The sequence below is a fragment of the Parasteatoda tepidariorum genome, chromosome 2, assembly GCF_982258835.1.
Source record: "Parasteatoda tepidariorum strain Cologne lab strain chromosome 2, Ptep-v5.0, whole genome shotgun sequence".
Taxonomy (NCBI): Eukaryota; Metazoa; Arthropoda; class Arachnida; order Araneae; family Theridiidae; genus Parasteatoda; species Parasteatoda tepidariorum.
Window position 1 is genome coordinate 106,542,434 of NC_141756.1, and position 20,433 is coordinate 106,562,866.

The 20,433-nt window shown below is 29.9% G+C and overlaps 1 protein-coding gene across 3 annotated transcripts in view; it reads left to right on the plus strand.

The window, feature by feature from the left end:
• Window positions 1-14,231, plus strand: part of LOC107444896 (uncharacterized) — a 60,301-nt gene extending 46,070 nt beyond the window's left edge. For all 3 annotated transcript variants that reach the window (XM_087157956.1, XM_087157959.1, XM_087157957.1), the window contains 3 exons: window positions 6,642-6,784; window positions 10,495-10,672; window positions 13,845-14,231. In XM_087157956.1, coding sequence (XP_087014082.1) covers window positions 6,642-6,784; window positions 10,495-10,672; window positions 13,845-13,970 — 447 coding nt within the window. In that variant the 3' untranslated portion in view covers window positions 13,971-14,231. The remainder of the gene's footprint in view (window positions 1-6,641; window positions 6,785-10,494; window positions 10,673-13,844) is intronic.
• Window positions 14,232-20,433: the final 6,202 nt, after the last annotated feature.

Here is a 20,433-nt window from a genome sequence, read left to right on the forward strand (position 1 = left end):
CTTTTTTTAAGATTGCTTATGCAGTTGTGCCAACTATTACGATTTATTCATAATTGTTGTGATTTTGTAGTTAAGATTATGGTTGAGTAATACAAATTACCTTTTTTCAGAACTTTCATCGTAACAATCGGTTAAAAATGAATTTTTATCATTAATTATTATTTAATTTAGCATTTATTCCTTTCCCTTATCTATTGTTCGCAAAGAAAGCTCGCATGAGAAGCAATAAATTAAGGTTCAACTGTATTAAAAGTTTTTACTGTGACTCATAGAAAGTTTACGAGCTATTTTTGTGCACTTTTTGTAAGGTGCAACTCAATAAAAAAATTCGAATGCCAAGTACTTTTTTTAAAAAATAGATTCAAAATGTGCCCTGGTAAGGTTACCTCTCAATTCTGGATTACATGTTAACACGTTGAGTGCCATGCTAATTTTATATTACTTGCCCGTCTGGCCAAAATGATTTTCTCAGTATGTATTGCATTAATTTCTTCAAACCATTTTAGTAACGTTAATAATATGAAAAAAATAAAAGCATTAAAATTGACTCGAATTATGTGTTTCTAATAATCTTGGCTTCTTCGATCACCGGTGACTCCCGTGGCTCTACGAACAAGTTCAGTGCCGGTCACCGGTGACTCCCATGGCTTTCAACGTGTTAAATAAGATAATTGAACATAATTGTATTGTTTTTATGATAGTTTACTTACAAGACGGCTTCTTTCCTTATTTATTCTTTATATATTTTAGATTTTAGTTTAATAGACGTAACATGCAATTTAAGCAACATTATTCTAGCTGTTACAAATTGTAGGCATCTATTTTATCAAAAAGTATTAAGACTAATCTGTGCTATATCACTATTTTGTTTTTTAAATTTGTTTATTTTTTTGTTATTTATTTTCAAATTGATGATTAAATTTCGAAACCCTTTATTTTTATTTTTTGGAAATTCTTTATTCTATAATTGGCACAATTTTTGGAAAACTTGAAACGCAGAAATCGTGACATTAATTAAAGGTTAAAGGATTGTTAAGCTTAAACCTGTATATATCGCCAATTGTAACGAGTTTTTATACTTGGAAAATTTAAAAACGTTAAAAAGCAACATTACATATTTTTTTTGTTGTTATGGAAGATACGAAGTGTTCAGTAAATCTAAATTGTTGGTTTTAATTGATACTTCAATTTTCTAACTTTAACTAATCTTTTTTTTAGAAGAATTTAATAAATGTTATGTAATAATGTTATTCAATAATAATGAAAGTTATTGAGGGAAAGAAATTAAAAGTTAAACTGTAATTTTGTTGCAGTCTTTAAGAAATTTGATATTTGTGGTAATAGCTGACAATTGGGGGCCCTTCGTAAGAGTGGCTCCCGATTGTATATTATTGGCGTTAAAAATAAATCATTGTATATGAAAATAAATTAAGAAAAAAAATCACATAACGTCAAATAAAAGTTGCAGTTACTCGAAGGTGACATCATTGGAAGCAATGAGCAACGATTCCACAATCGGGGTTTCAACAAAACTGAGCGAAAATTATTGCCGAACCAATGGATCCTTGAATCCGCAACTTTATATATAAATTGGCTTTTGGAAGAATTACCAGTAATCTATTGTAGTTGTCATAAATAATGGAAAAATCACAAAAACGACCATAATTCAAAAAGTTACGCATAGAATTTCATGAAAATGTGTCGTTTGGAATAGAGAAAGTATCTTGAGTATAGACTGTGATCACTTCTAGCAACTATACTGCGATGTGTGATGCTTTCAATTATGCGTTCTACCAGATCCGTTACAAGTGCAAGAAGCCATTGTTCTTGCAAAGTAGTTGTAAGGGTCTGACGAGGATGATTGAGAACAGATGCACGTTTTTCTAAATCAACCCAAGCATTTCCAATGGGATTCAAGTTCGGCGATCGAGCTGGCTACTCCTCCTGCTGAATTGTTTGCTGAAGATGATCATCCACGATGCGTTACTGTCCTTTAGCATGAAATCCTTACCTATTTCACCAGCATAAGAGCGCACAAACATCAAGGATGTCATCTCTATTCTCGTGAGCATAGAGATGACATACAGGTCTGTGCGTCCACCCAAAGTCATGAAACCCCACACACAGACACTACCTCATCGGTATGCATCTTTTTTTATGGATGTTTGATGGATGATATCTGGTTCCAGGTTCTCTCTAAATCACAGAACATAAGAGAGCACACAAACATCAAGGATGTCATCTTTATTCTCGTGATCATAGAGATGACATGCAGGTCTGTACGTCCACCCAAAGTCATGAAACCCCACACACAGACACTACCTCATTGGTATACATCTTTTTTACGGATGTTTGATGGATGATATCTGGTTCCAGGTTCTCTCTAAATCACAGAACGCCTGCTATCGTCGTGGAAGCTAAACCTGGACTCGTCTGTGAAAAGAACAGCCATCCAATGGATATGTTGCTGCACCTACCTCAAGTATTCCCTTCTATGGCGTGACGAGAATGGCACGCAAATGACTGGTCCCCTAGTAAAAAAATATATCGTTCGTGAAGCCTTATACGTAATGTAGACGTTGAGAAGATCTGAGTTGACTCGGAATTGCGGTTCTATTCCTTCGTATACATAACAGCAAATGTCAATCATCGGTGTTCTTCGCAGCATTTGGCAGTCCTTGGCTGAGCCTTCTGGATGCCGAACCTTTAGTTAGAAATTGTTGCCAAAGTCCATGGACCACAGACTCACATTTAATCATCTGGCCACTTCTATCTGACATTGTCCTGCCTCTAGTCTTCCTGTAGATCTCCATCACAGTTCTTCGGACAAATGATGCCTGGAGGTAATGATGCTGATTGTAACATCGTTTCAAATTGGCTATCTCAAACTTATCTAATTTCGGAAAAACAGAGAAATTTGCAGCCTTGCGATCAAGCATACAATTTTATTCTCATTGCAGATGAAGTCCTTCCATTGCAGTTTTACTTGACAATTCTTATTTGACAAGACGTTCAAGATTTCGGGGAGAGTTATCGCTATTTTTTGTAATTTTTCCTTAATTTATGATAACTAGTGTATGTCAGTAAGAACATATTCTATAAAAAGAGTTTCAATAACCTAGTCACGTTAGTTTACACCAGTGTTTCCCAAACTTATGACTGCCCTTTCTAACTTTTTCGTAACGCCGTGTACCACTAATTAAAAAATTAATGTATTTTTTCCTATAAAAAAAATTGCTCAAAAGTTAAAAATCACAACTGGCTATTGGCACCACTAATTATTAACTGTTAACTCTGCAAAAAATAGCCAATAGAAAAATACGTAATCGTAAATTTTCATGGCAATCTTTGTTTTTAAAAAAAAAAATTTGTGAAATTTTCGTTTGTTGCAAGATATTTCGCAAACGAACGCGTACCCTCGCTAAACTGTTCCCGTACCCCTGGGGGTACGTGTAACACATTTGGGGAAACACTGGTTTACACTATAAAAATAAATTACCTGACACATATAATGGATATGAAAAAAGAACAGAACTGAAAACTTATTTCGTATTATTTGTAAAATGTTTGCCGAAAAGCAAGCAGTTGCTTATCATTGTTAAGAAAGATTAGGAATTTTAAAAAAATATACGTAATAATATTATTTATACTTACATTCTGGGGGTCGTGGTCTTGGGTGCTTCATTCTCTCCAACTTCCAGTGGTGTATCAAAGTTTTTTTGTACAATTCGCTCATTTTATCAAAATGAAATCTTAAAACATTAAACGTCAGACGTTAACATTCAAAGGGATTGTAATAATTGAAAAAGTTGAATTTTGAAACCTTCGGATGTCATTGTTAGCAATTTCAATTTTAGCTTTAAAAAATAAAAAAAACTTTTGACCATTGTTGCAACAATGCTTCACTGTATCAATCATTAAACTTGCATATTGTTATAATTCAAGTACATAATTTAAGAAAAAAAGATTATTCTTATTTAATTTGTAAAAACTTTCTTTGTTGGGGGAGGGGAAGGTGATGAGCTACTAAATGAGTATTGACGTACATTTGAAAATCATACACAAAACCGAAAGACACAATTAATAAAGCTGAAATAATTTGTTATTAATTTTTGATGGTTATTTGTTGCCATAAAGGTGGTTTTATGTTATTAGACTAAAAAAAATGTTTTTCGAATTAATCCCATAAAAATAAAGATTAACTACATTTGGCATAGTGCTGTTGTTCGAGACCAGCTCATGACAGTGGCGTATTTCTGTAGTATATTCGGGGAGGGAGGTTACCCCTTCTGACATATATATATATATATATATATATATATATATATATATATATATATATATATATATATATATATATAGTGGAGCATCGTTTATACGACGCCGAAGGGACCACCGAAAAACGTCGTATAAACGATAACATCGTATAATCGATTTTTACTTCTAAAACTGAAGCTAACTCTGTTTTCAGTTAATTTTAATGTTTAACGTGTTGATTTACATAAATTTCTAAATTAGACAAAGCAAAACAAACAAATAACCAAAGAAAAAAAATTTCAGTGAGCAATTTGAATGTATGTTACCTTTAATTATATTTTCTTGCTATTAGTCTCTACAATGCTTTGAATAGCGAGTTGAACTTACTGCTTTCTATGATGCAATTTTAGATTTCTAATCACGGCCAAATCTAATGGCTGAAGCGCATTTGTGCAATTTGCAGGAAAAAGGAGAGCTTTTACATTTTCCAAAATAATTAGTATCGATGGGTGTGCTGGGCATTGGTCGATGAATAGCAAAATTTTTCGTTTTTGCCTCTTCATAACATTGTCTAGTTTTTTCAGTCATCTAGTAAAAATTATGATCGTCATCCAAGCATTCTTGTTGGCACCCTTTTCTGTATCTTTCATGTTGGCATATTCCGCCCTTTTTTAAAATACACAAGAAAAAATAAAAAATTAAATAAACGTGAACAAAATCTAAAAACCGACGTATAACCGATTCTGCGCGTCGTATAAACGATATATTTTTACATTAAAATGAATAGGAATGATTTGGGACCACACTAAAACGTCGTATAAATGTAAACGTCGTATAAGTGATCGTCGTATAAACGATGCTCCACTGTATGTGTATATATATATATATATATATATATATATATATATATATATATATATATATATATATATATATATATATATGTGTGTGTGTGTGTGTGTGTGTGTGACATAAAAAGCTTCAATTAATCTTTTTATGTTGTTCCTTTTCTGTGAATCCTTTTCTTAATTTATTATTCGAAACGAAACGCATTCTCACACTTTTAAATTCACATCCTGTTCTTTAATCTGTTTTTGGCTCAAGCATGCATTAATTAAAAGTAAGACATTTTTCCTGTATCCGCACGTATTTGTAGCGCCACCTAGTATAACTTGTAACACTGAGAGAGAGAGAGAGAGTGTGTGTGGAAGGAGAGCTGTAACGAGCTACAAAAAAAGCTCTCTTCCAAATATTAATAAATAAACATTGTGCAAATTTACAGTCCACTTCTTTCTGTTTATTGAGAGAGTTCACATTTACGCGAGCGTCGATATTTCCCTTTGCTCTTTGTGGGAATCGCGCGACCCATTTAATAAACCAATTACAATTACTAAGATTTCCCATATTCCCTAAAATGAAACATTTTACGGATTTACTTTGCAAGATTTTTATTGAGGAGCACAACATTTCGTGACCACTTTGATAAACGTTAAGATTATATAAACACACATGTGTGTCAACATGTACTACGGCTGAAAAATATTTTACAAAGTGGTAGGTAGTAAATGAACTAATGAGAGCTAAGTATGCTATCAAATCGATCATATTTACGTATTTTTTAATTATTGATTTGTCGTGGTAGGTTGAAAAAAAAAATTTTTTTTTTTTTGAAACTTCAAAATTGAAGATTTAATACATCAAACTGCTATAATGTTGAATGTTGCTACTACTAAGAAGTTTTTTTCTCAACGGCCATTTAAGTTTCCAGCTATATCCACATTAGAGGACTAAATGTTTAAATTACGAGAAAAATGAATAATGAAAATTTTTTATGTCTACATCTTACTTACCGAACCGAATATCTCATTAGTCAAGTAATGTAAAATTTCGGACGGGGTTTTGTCCCCCAAATCATCCCCAAAACTATGCCACTGACTGGGGATGGAACCCCAGTTTTCCTGAATGTCAGTTCAGTGCCTTAACCATAGAGCCATCGCCATATTGTTGCTGTTGTTGACGTATGCCTGTTTAGGCAGAGGGAGTGCGATTGTTCTTGTTTTCCAGTGGCGCCATCTATGTCCAAGAATTCGACTTCTGCCACACCATACTTTACGCCCGTTTATAGGGCGGACCCATTCATACATCCATTCAAATATACACATTAGAGGACGCAAATTAATGGAGGACGGATTCACACACTAAGATTTACGTAATAAAATTTTTTTAACTCATGAATACAGCTGCATTGAAAAGTAATGAATAAATAAAAATTCTATTTGTTAGTATGTTACCTCAAATCTATTAATCAGTTATAATTAGTATAATATTAATTAATACGACAAATATTTTATTATGTGTATCGATATAATGATGTGTCCTTTTAGGTATTTTGTGTCCATGGTGGTATTCCACCCCCTTGGTTAGGTTCTGGTTCATTGAGCAGCATAAACGAGATACCTAAACCACTACCTGACCCTGAAAAAAGTAGTTCATTGGCGTGGGAGTTGATGTGGAATGACCCCATCAGGTAGGAGAGGAATTGCTTTGAATTTTTATTAGATTCTTCTTTTGATGCACATCTTTCATCTTTTTTTTAAAGTTTTAATTTTTGTTATATTTCTAAAGATGTTAAAAGTTAGTCACTCTATCCAAAAAGAAAATTTTATCGTGCACAGTAACATTTGATTGTAACTAAAAAACATCGAAACAATTTATTCATTAAACCCAAATGGGCCCAAATCACAAAAAATATATGTTTAAATGCTTAAAAACAGCATGATTTTTCATTTTAACTCCTTAGAGTGAAATTGGAAGAGTTTTTAGTGAGTTAACTTTGACATGCAAAACTTATAGCTAACATCTATAGCTTCAAAAATGCTTTCAGTTTTTTGCATATTCCATGTCTTTGTAGGTGGATAATTTATAGGTGGATTTAATAATTTAGGACAGAAAATTTAAAAAAAAAATTAACTATGTTTCACAGAACAAGTCCATTATTGATATCACAATCTGATATGCCGAACTTTGTGGTCAGGTACAGTGTGCCAAAAAAAAGAAATAAAACGGGCCACCCTGATTAACTTTTGATTTAATGATCAGATCTTCACATTTTAGGACTCAATGGTTGGACTTCAAATATGCTAATTAATTACTGCAGACGATATTTTAATTTGCGAAATTGCGAGATGCAAAAACGTTCTCTCTCTATGTAAGCATACTATTTTTATCAACAAATTCGGATTTCTGCAATCTGAGTAATATGGTCCCCATAGTGTGGTCAGAAGAGTGCGCCAATGTTTGGACCCCTTAACCTTAATTTTGTTTTTTGCATATTTTGTTATATCATAAGAACTTTTTAAGCAAATTGAAAAAAATTTGCAAACAATATTAAAATTCCTTTATTCAAAGATAATTCTATGCAAAAAATAACTTTTAATAATTTTTAAAAGTAATAAATTTTTGAAAGTAAAATTAACATTGAAGGGTTCAAACTTTGTAGTGCTCTGCTGACCAAACTATTGGGACCATGTTTCCCAGATTGCAGCTATCCCCATATTTTGGTGGTAAGAAATCCGAATCTTATACTGTTGAGCTTTATTGATCTGGGCATTTCTTTGCATTATTCAAGAAGAAAATTTACGTACAATGTTTTTTTCAAACTTTGAACCTGTTATGGATGTAGTTATTAAAGTGGTTAACTTCATTCAGTCCACGAACGACATTTAATTAAAATTTTTTAGCAACACGAAAGAAAAACCCAACAATTTACACAAAAATCAACTATAATCTTTCTCTACCACTGAAAGTTTTATTCCTATGTTAATCCTGCCTAATCATGAGGATACATATATGGTCCTCATGATTTCCCGATTTTACTGTTTTGGCCCTCTGACAAAAAGGTTGAGAGAGAGTAAAAGAAAAAAATCCAAGCTGGAAATTAAAACTCATCAAATGAGTGCAGCATCTTTACATGGGTTAGTAATAGGAAAAAATGGTAAAACCCTGTTGCAAATATTATTAATAATAATAATAAACAAAACAACATAACAAAAAGTAAAAATAGTTATGACTGTCAGTACATAATTAGAAGAAAACATCTTCTGAAAAGATATGGTTCATTCATGTGTTAAAAGATAACATTCCAGTTTTAGGATCTAATGGTGCAATGTTTTTATTTTTATGTGAAAGTAATACACAGAAGATCTTCATAACACAAATCTTTCAACACAAAGTTTCGCTTTTATAGACTTTTTTGTCATCTATATCATTTCACAGTTATTAAACTTGCCAGCTGTAATATTAATCTTGGGCAGATCAATCATTAAATACTTTAAAGTCTTTTTTAGGTATAAATATTTAAAAACACAAAAACATGTACTTTACCCTTTCTTTACGAAAGCCATATTTAGTCTGTATCCATCCAACGCCCTCTGTATACCAACACCTCATTTAAATGTTCCTCCTACACACAGAACGAAAGTTACACAGAAATTTGCCAGGCTTGTTTTAAAATTTATCATACTGAATTAAATTACTAAGAATTTTTTTTTTTATTATTCTAAATTGTATTTTAATGCTTACGTTTGTAATTGTATTTTAATGCTGGAGATTTTGCAACACTTGAATGAAAAAAATCTGAACATCAACTTAGAGACATGCAATGTGCACAGCGCGCCATCACTTCAGCCGAATTAAGTTACTAAGAACTTTTTTAAATTATTCTAAATTGTATTTCACTACTTACATAACAATATATTTGGAGATTTTGCAATGTACTTAAATAAGAAAATCTGAGCATCAGCTGACAGGCATGCAATGTGCACAGTACCTCGTCACTTCTGCGGAGTGGACTGCAGTAAACAAAAGGTTAAGTATTTATTATTTGCAGTTTCTTGGGCATTAGAACTAATAATAAACAAATTTCATCAATTTTGGATCGTTTGGCTTTTGACATTGTAACCTCTTAACAAACATTTAACAAATAATTTGAAATTATTGTTTTGTTACATTACATCCTCACAGTTAATGTGGTTTATGGAGAATCATAGGTTATAGAATTGCTTTATAGAGCTCTACTGTAATTTAATAATAATATTAATTTTTTTTAATTATTATTGCCCGTTATAGCATTTTATTTAAACAATGTAGTTTAGATTCTTAATTAGAGTACCCTTCTCTTAGGCGCGCAGTTTTTTCGGCATGGTTATAATGATGAAATTAGGTGTTGTTGGAGTTATATGGTATAATTGACTACTTGAATATTGTGATGAAAAACAGGATAATGAAAACTGTATCATAATTATAATTAAACTTTTATTTAGTATTTGTAGAACTCAAGATACAAAATAATATTTTATCCATAATGAGACTTTCTAAGTTGAATATAAAATTTTGAATAATAATGTTAATAAGGACAGGCCATATGAGATAAATCCCCCAGGGCCTGCCTAATCAGAAGCCAAATTAATAAGTGATTGAATTGTTCCCAATAGAGAGTTAGGAGCATGGGAAGAGATCCAAGATTGGTGATTTATCTAAAAATAACATAGCCAAGAAAATAAAGCCAAAAATATAAATTTATAATCAATATAAATTTGAAAATAATTTAGCGAAAGCGAATTGCCGAAAAGACTGTGAGAATTATTATAACCATGTAACTGAAACATTTTTGCGGTAAGGAATAAAGAGTTAAAAAGTTATAAATAGATTTTTATTTTCGATTTGGTCGCGACAGTGAATTAAAGAACTACATTAGTACAATTGAAATAAAAAGTTAGCCATTACAGTGATTGTTAAGAAAGGAATAAAATATTTTATATTCGCTTTTTATTAATTGTAAACAAAAATAAAATAATTGGTTTAATTTAATTAAAATTTGGTTAAGAATGATTAAAAAAAATAAGTTTAAGAAATTAAAGAAACTTTAAAAGCTAGAAAATATATTATGCCTATTGTGGCATCACAATGGTGTATGCTTGTTATTCAAAGCTTTTTGAGAAATTTTTTTTAACAGCAATAAAAAGGTTTTTATCTATTAAAAAAAATTGACAAATGATGTAGTATAGCATCAGTATTTTGGAGCTTTGTTTCAAAACAGTCATTAAAATATGTATATTTAATAGTTTTGTAATTATATTGTGTTTTAATGTATTTACTTGTCTTCGTGAACTTACTTGTCGTCGTTGTGTATTTACTTGCATGTCGCAAAAATTAAAACTTAATATTTTTTTTTTAAAGTTCTGAGGGCATGAATTGTAATCTTGAGGGAGCATTAAGAGAAAATAATGGTTTTTTGGCAAACTCTAAAAGAGGGACTGCCCATGTTTTTTCAAGTCAAGCATTAGAAAATTTCCTAGCCTCAAATGGCCTATCACATGTAATTCGTGCCCATGAAGTTCAACAAGCTGGATTCAAGGTATGAGATCACATATATTGTTTCATTAATAACAGTTAGTGAGTTTTTTTTTTATTTTGGACAGAGTTTAAAATGCTTATTTTAAAAAATGAACATTGCTCAAAATGTGTATTTAAGAATATTTACAGCATAGAAAAGGCTTATTTAAGAAAATGGGCATAACTCAAAATGTGCATTTATGAGTAAATGTCCAGCCCCTGCGGCAGAATTTCTTTGAGATATTTGCGACTATACTTTAAACCAATTAATTGAAATTTAAACCAATATAAAATTTTAAAGAAGAAAACAATGAAAATATAGAAATAACAACCGGAGCTGACGTCGTCAGGGGGTACCAGCTCCGGAAGTCATAAAAACAAGAACCTTTTCTATTGAGAGAGCATGACAAATGTCTAAAAATTGATCTCTCCAGGGGTGATTGATTGTATTCCGGGTGACCCCCGAATTTCGGGGTTTTCTTATCATTCTTCCGGGTCTAATAATTATTCGTGGACTTTCGCGAATCCAAAATTTATAATCTGACGAAATTATGAAACTTTTCTGAAATCCCATTAATGAGATATTTTCATGTGATTCTTTTGATTTGACAGACTTTTAGCCATTTTAAATATTTGGAATCTGCTAATATCGCGATTCTTTAAAAATGACACTTTGGGATTCGTATTCACGCGATTTAAAAATCCAATATCGCGATTTGTATTTACTCGTTTTTAAAACCTAATATCGCGATTCGTATTCCTGTGAGTTTAAAATTCGATACTGCGATTCGCATTCACGCGTTTTTAAAAGCCAATATTGCGATTCGTATTTATGCGGATCAAAGATCGATTTTAGTATTTATAAATACTTTAAAAACTGCGCATTGTGATTCGTATTCACGCTATCTAAAAATTATGCAGTGTGCTTTATATTTAGGCGATTTAAACATTTAGTATCGCAATTTGTATTTTTGCATTTTTAAAAATCCAATATCGCGATTCCTTTTCATGCGATTTTATAATCCAATATTGCGATTCTTGTGAGAGGTAAGTTTGTTCTTGTTTTAGTTGCTGAAAGGATATCCACGTTCTTCATTAGTAAGCAATTTAATTTTAAATGATAGTTTAAAAAAATTACGTTGAATTTGAAACATAGGGGAGAGTCGTATATCCCCGCCCACTTAAGGAATATTGCTTATATTTCTGTATAATATTGAGTAATAATCAATATTTTTGTATGTTTCTATAGTTTTACCGTCTAATTAAATAATGCAAAAAGAATAAACCAAAAAAAGAATAGTTTAACTTAAAAAAATAGAAATTTAAAAACAACAACATGTTTTTCAGATCTTTTGAAACTGTGTCAGGTGGCCCCGCCCAGTTATAAAAATTATGTTTTTTGACTGTTTTTTCAGGTGTAAATGAAAGTGACCAATGTATTGACAACAGATAAACCTCATTTATCATTTTTATCACAAAATTATTTTATTTATTACATATTTATACACTTTCAAAGAATTCTATAATTTAATAACAACAATATTTGTTTTTAAAAATGCATATAACATTCAAATTTGAAGCAATAAAATAATAATCTTTGCAACCGTACATTTATCGACGAAATGAAATTGGGCGAAATATCCGACATTCATGTGAGCGGGGCTACCCGAAATCCAATTTTTTTGTAAATTTCTAATTACTCGAACAATTTTTCACATATAAACTTTTTTCTTCGTACAAATAAAACTTTAGACTGCATACTTTAATGCTGTATGTATAGAAAAAATTATTTTTTTAGTATTAAAATGATGTTTAATCGAAACATTCAACCAACTTTTCTTAATTTCATGACTACTGTATTCAATATATTTTCAAAACTATTGTTTACCACGTTACCACCTGCATAAATACTTGAAACTTTGAAAATAATCTTTTTTTTAATATGACAATTAAGGCGACAAAGGGCTTTCAAATTTTTTTTTTGAAATTATCAAAGGATTTGCTTGAAATTTTCAGGATACATTTATCTTGTTAAAAACAACTTTTATACAAAATTTCAAAAAAATGTTTCAAAATTTAAAAAATTTAAAATTTTCAATTTTTTATGGTTTTTTTTTATATTACTCCTCGCGTCTGAAATTTTGTCAAAATGACAAAATTCTTTTAAAATATTACATATTAGATAATATTGAAAAAATTGTTGGAAGTACTTTTTTTATTTTTTATTATAGAAACAAATAACACTAAAAAAAAGGTAAAAAACCTACATTTTTAGGAAAAAATCGTGATACCTCTATAAAATATCATGTATAAAAAAAAATACTATTTACTTAATTTAAAAAACTTTTCCAACAAAATGTTAATAATATTCATAAATATATAGCATTAAATTCTCAGGTCAATAGAATGAAAATTCATTACGCTGGAACAGTTTGAAAATTGTAATTTTCTCAAAATAGACATTTTGTGAAAAATGACTTTTAGTACTTTTTCATTGCAAATTTTACTTCTGAACAAATATTTCTTGTTTTTAATATAAATACCTATAAATATTGTCTAATGAACTAGTTTAATAATTATGTACTTTAAATTTTTTTAAAAAAAAATTAGCAAAATATTCAACTAATTTTAAACTAAACTAATTTTAACAGTTACCTGCAGACAAAAAAAAGGTAAAAAAAGGGGCGTGGTCAAAACTGAAATGGCCATAGCTTCATCAATTTTGCTCTTATTCCAGAATTTCTTTTTTTAAAATGTTCAGTTAAATGCCAAAATTTTAAAAATATAAAATGTAAAATATCGATTTTTTGACGAATTTTTGCTTCTTTGAAAGTCCCTTGTCACCTTAATGTCCTATGGCCCATTGACTTGAAAAAATATTCTTTACATATGAAATTGACTGTAGGCGGGGGTACCCGACTCTCCCCTATATAGTGTATAAATTAATATCTTGATATCGATTTTTTTGCACTTAAAATTTTCAGGGTTTTGAGTTACAATCACCCTCTGCACCCCAAAGGTTTTGTGAAATATCAAGGAAAAGAGAAAAGAAATACAAAATACAGAAACAAAAATAAATTACATGAACTTAATTACAAAAGGAAAATATTGTTGAAAAAACCTACTTAAAAATAAGCGTGCAACAAATAATGAATAAAATTTACTTACCCTATTTCTTTAATTTGCATCATTAGGTCCAGTTGAATGGAAAGTTGTTGACTGTTTTCTCTTCATCTAAGTACTGTGGCGGCTCCAATGAAGCTGCATGCGTGCTGGCCGATCGTCTGAAGCTTCGAACCATACGCCTGGACACTTCCTGAAACTTCTTATCCTCCGTCTTTCATTGTGAACTGTTCCTTCTGCTTTCTTTATAATACTTTCACCCAGGAAAAAAATATACTTATTTCATCCAACTCGAGAGAGCTTATTTTCACCCTTATTATCCATTTTTAAAAAAATTTTATTGTTGTTCAGATTTTAAAAATGAATTTGAAATATTGTCTGTTGTGAATTTCTTATATCATTAAAAAGAAATGTATTATATTAAATTTCATCCCAATAAATGCTGTAATTTTAATTACGTTCGTGGAGATTTGATTTATAGAAATAGTTTTGAGTTATCTTAATTAAATATCAGCTTATCATTGCTTTGTAAGAACTTTTTTTAACAGAGATATAATCATTTCTTTTCCCTTCATTGTTACAATAAAATTTTAGAAACAACATATTACTCAAATAACATATTATTGCGGAATAAATTTTCTGTAGGAGTAGTGGAAATATACTATTTGATCCACGCAAAAAAAAACCCTCCTTGATTCTGAATTTGTGCTTTTGAACTCTTATGTTTAATCCTACCTACGTCGAAATTTTTTATTTTTCTATTTCTCTATGTTCTAATGATGTTTCTTTTTTCTTTGTCAGATTCGCATCAGTTCTCAATAATAATACATGAATTAGAAGAAATGTACAGTTTGCACATTAAAAAATGGGAAACTTTAAAAACTATTAATTGTAGTGAATGAAATTTTACATACTGAGGTGCTTATGCATGTGGCACAAAATTGGATCGAACTACTAGTTCACGTTTAAATGCTCCAAGAAAAACAGCAGTTTCTTGATTCAAATGTAACATTTCCAACGCTTGTTATCGATTAATGAGCGTCGTTTCACTTTGATGGTTAAATTCGAACGATACATTCCTGATCAATCAAAAATGCTGATAATTTCCTTTCATGATTCGTTTCCCGATTCAAATGTAACATTCGAACACTTGTTATCGATTGATGAGCGTCGTTTCACATTGATGGTTAAATTCGATCGGCACATTCCTGATCAATCAAAAATGCTGATAATTTCCTTTCATGATTCGTTTCCCGATTCAAATGTAACATTTCCAACGCTTGTTATCGATTAATGAGCGTCGTTTCACTTTGATGGTTAAATTCGAACGATACATTACTGATCAATCAAAAATATTGATAATTTCCTGTTACGGGGGGGGGGAGTATTTTTCAGGAGAAATATTTGATGGTATTGGCAGTTAAAAATTTTGCAATATGTTTAATTCCAGCACTCTGTAACAATTTTATGTGAATAATAGGCTAATTGAACAGTGTGATACTAGATTATAATTATCAGATGTTAATATCTTGAATTACTTAATATAATTTAGTTTTAGTTTAGTTGAACAGTGTGATAGTAAATTTTTGGGAATGTTTCAGCCATTTGTCAAATTTTTCACGTATTTAAGCAAAAATGAAAGATTCTGAAAGAAAAATAATATTTAACCATTTCGAAAACTATATTGAATTTTCTATTGCATAGCAATATAGTTTGTTGATAAATTGCTTGAAAATATCAGAAGGGGATGCGTAAAATAAGCAGCCAATAATTTAAAAAAAAATGTAGACTTTTGCCTTGGACCCTTTAGACTCTTAAAAACCAACACTTAACACTTTCGACCACTATTTCTAATCTGGAAAGATAATGATTGGTCAAGACGCTGCACACATGCCACGACAGTGGCACGAAGGGCTTCTGGTAATGACACATGAAGCCTTTTGACAATTTAAAGAAATTTATAAATTAAGTCACCTTCAGAAACGAAACTGTCAAAATTCGTAAAAACTCAAATTATATTGAATTTGTTTTAACAAGCAATTTGTTAAGTTCCAAATTTATATGATTTTGGCTTTCAGATATGTAATTAGATTTGTGAACATGTTTTCAATTATGAACATAACAAAAACTAAATACTGTTCGATATTTATTGTTAATTACATAAATGTCTTGCTTTGTTAGCATATTTAAGAATTAATCCTAGTATAAGTTTAGTTGGATTTTTTTTAAAAAAAAAAGCCACATTTATTAATGATTGGCTGGTTGAATACCAGTTTTTCGTACGGAGTGTTAAGAAAGATAATAAAAATAAATAAATAAATACAAAACAACACTATGAAATCATGTACAAAACTTATTAATTTTAGACATATCAACACAATCAATAATTAAGACATTTACCAACACAATCAATAAAGCGAAAATAAATCCAATATTCATTAAATTTTATCCTTCCCCTTGACTTTACGTTATTAGGTTATGCAAAATGAGATTTTAGTAGTTCATCCCATCAAAATAACGATTAACTGTATTTAGCATCATTTGACAGAATGTTCTTTCTTGAGGGTAACTCACAATAGGCAAAATTTAGCACAGTTAAACAATTTTCTCCAGTTTTTCATTTTGAAGGAGCCCTAAAAAACCTCTTCCCACAGTACCTATATTAAAACAGCACAGTATTGGTGCAATTTTAATAAGTATCTAATTCAGTAACATAATACTTTGTACCTATATTAGTATATTTTATACCTTTTAAAACTGGATAAGTTGCCATGATAACAGAAGTGCATATAAACATCATCATTGGCATCATTAATAGCAAGATGTTTTTTTGTTTTTCCTAAACAAAACAACATAGTTCCATCTATCCATTAATTTTGCTTTATAATTCAGCGTTAATTTATTTTTTTTATTTCAGTTTTCAACTCTTACCAAATTTAATTAAGCATCACTTGCGTCAATAATAGTTTGGCGATTTACGATTCTTTTGAATGAATTAGTACAATTTCTCCATTAATTTTGCTTTTTAGTACATGACTTAATATTTTGTAATTCCAAATACCGTTAATTTTAAATTATTTAATTTTATACAAACTACCTTTTTGAAGCATAACTATAAACAAAAAAGTTGCTGTTGCGGACTCAGAGACTCAATCTGATTCATTCATATTTCCATTCTCAAAGGAAGAATACAGTGAAATTTCACACGATTTGAATGTTTGCATCATTCAGGACATAGTAACTTATTTTTATGTAAAATATTTGAAAGATATTTTTTGATATATACATATTAAAAAACATCTCTACTACAAAAATGTATTTCAAATTTTCTTATTTATATAAGTCGTAGTTGTAATTTTTTTATAAAAAAAAACTAAATTTGTAATTTTTTATGAAAAATAACATACATTTTTAAAATTAAAACTTTTTAAAAATATATATTGATAGGTATTTAGTTCGAAACAGTGTTTCTAACTTTATAAATTCCCTTTCGTTTGCTATAAATTTTTTAAATTATAAAGCGGGATTTATCTCCTAATCCAAACTATTTGAGTGCGTTTTGTTAATTATGTTGTTGTTGTTTCTAATGCGACTTGCCACACGGGCAAGCCTGCTTGGTGAAACCGAGCAAATTTAAGGCAGAGTGTGCGTTTCTTGTTTTTCAGTGGCGCCATCTATGGCCAAGAATTCGACTTCTGCCACACCATACGTGGCACACGTTTATAGGGCGAACGCATTCATACATCCATTCATTCATTCACAGATCGTAATTTTGACCTGAATCAGACAACGATCGATATCCAGTATCCTCAGAGGTATTGATTTGTTATGGGAACATGGAGGACTTTTGCAACCCGACAGATTTAACGTCAGTCACTTTACTGCTCGGGGAGTCTTTGGCAGGCGGGGTTCGAACCCAGAAACTCTAGGACATGGGCCCAGCGCCCTACCCACCAGACTATCCCGGCGTTGTTAATTATGGAAAATGCATTGACACTTACTTTAATTCTTTAAAAACATTTTGAATTAATTGCTAAAAACTAGTTATAGAAATTTTTTTTTCAATGAATTTATTTTACGCATTTTTAATTTTTCATTGACGTATGGACAAAACTTAGAAATCGTTCGTAACAATATACTTTTTTTGCTCTTCATCGCGGATAGTTTTTAGTAGTAGTGAAATAAATATCAATCTCACAGAATTTTGAGAAGAACTTAACTTGAATTAGAACTTAAATTGCCATTTAAATAAATATCAAGATGTTTGAATTAATTATTTTTATACTTATTAAGATGACTACAAATTGATTTTATTAAACGGAGAATATAAAATTAATGCATTACTCTCGATATTATTCAAAAATAAAAATAAAATGTTCCGTGAAATAAGAAAGAGGTAAGTGTTCCTAAAAGATAAGAAAGCTGTAATTCTTAGTTAATTACATACTTTTTTTTTTTTTACGAAGAACCAATTTTACTTTTTATTTGCCATTTCTTAAAAAGCAATTATTTTTAAAAATTGGAATTTTGGATTTATTCGAAAAGATTTTTGAAAAACACGCTTATGATGCTTCATAAAGAAATGCAAAGCAAATGCTAGAGAGAAAAATGCAATACACTTTTTTTATGTTGTTGAAGCTGTTGGCGAAAACAGGCTACTGGCGTTGAAGGAGCGCTCCTGGCAATCGCCAAACAGCTGTTCACTGATGTTTTTGTTTTGTTTTCGCTATTGTGTCATTCGCCAAGTTTAATATGGATGCGACACTTCTCAGTTTTTAAAAAACGGATCTTCTTACAAATTTCTCGAATATCTTTACAAAAAATAATGGAAATTTGCTCTTTAGTTAATTCATACGATATATATATATATATATATATATATATATATATATATATATATATATATATATATATATATATATATATATATATATATATATATATATATATATATATATATATATAGTCACAGTCCCTGGAAATTATTAGGCGCATTAGAAGATTCTATGTAAAATCTTAATTATCAGGTGATATTATGCAGCTTAATCGTTTTTACTCGACTGAAACCGGTTTGCAGTTCTTTACGTTCGTGTATCAATTGCCTAACATTTTAATGCAATACGTTAAAAATAAATACAAATGGGATGTATATAAAAAAAATCTCCTATCCCAGTAAATAAAAAAATCTAATCCAATAAGAATAAAACCCATGACATGTATGTTTAAATATAAAAGTATTGCCTATAAACTCGTTGCAAAACATGTCATTATTAAAAAGCTACAATGCGTCTAATAATTTGGTCTAATTATTATAATATACTAATATAATACCTGATGTAATAAATAGTCTATATCTATATTATATATTTTCTAATTTATCCAATAGTCTAATTTACATTATATATCGTCTAATTTAACCAATTGATACACGAACGTAAACAAGTGCAAACCGGTTTCAGTTGCGTAAAAACAATAAAGCTGTGTAGTATGACCTGATAATCAAGATTTTACATAGAATCTTATAGTGCGTATAATAATTTGGTCAGGGGCTGTATACTTCTTTTGGCAATAACGAATTTCTATTTCTTAAAAATATTAATGTTCAATGTCTGGATGTAGGAAATTATTACTTTAAAGGGTGATAACTAGAGCCCGGATCTTGATGACCTAAAGAATCTCAACTAATGCCCTTAAAAAGTGCAAAAAATGCCCTTAAAAGGGGCAAAAATTGCGCAAAAAATGCCTTAAATAAAGTAAAAATATTGAATTTAAAAAATGTTTTGCTCTTTAAAATTATTATGAGTCATTTAAAAAATATAAAACAATGCAATACTTGTTCTACGCTCATTAAAGTTTGAAAAATATGTTTTATATCCTAAAATAACAAAAAAAGGAAAATATATTGACACCAAAATATTTTTATTTTGTATAGAAACTTTAATGGATATAACAACTTCCATCTCATAATATTACTAAATATCAGAATTACATTGGATTATTAAATGTTTTTCGATAATTTGAAATGTAAACGAGCGTCTCTTGTCTGAAAGTAAATTTTCATTCCTGCGGAAGCTTCTTTCAACGTCTACTGATGTTATAGGCGTGTACTTGAAAAAGACGGTCTCACTTACTGACAATTCTTCTTCAATTTGAAAAGATGTTGCTTCACCTGTTAATATCCCATAGATTTTCTTCATTGTTTGGAAGCCAGTGTAATAATGAAAATTGATAAAAAATAATAAAAATTGGAAAAATTAACAAAAAACTTTAAAAAATGCATTAAAATGCAAAATACGCCCAAAAATTTAAAGAAAAATGCCCTATAAATCTAAAAAAATGCTCTAAAAGACAAAAAATGTCCAAGAATGCAAAAAAATGCAAATGTCATCAAAATCCGGGCCTTAGTGATAACATTCGTAACTATTGTTTCTGTAATAAACAATATGTCTTTGTTAACTTCTTGAAAAATATTTATAAAAAAGTTTACATTATTTTCTTTTATTAAGATTGATTTAATCGAGTACAGTGCGGAAAGAAAGATATCACCCTGAATAACTTTCGTTCTAATGATTGGATTTTTACCTACTAAGTGTCAATCTTAAAGGTTCCTGGAGATGACCTCAAATAGTACTATTAATAATTATTCAGTACTAACTATTA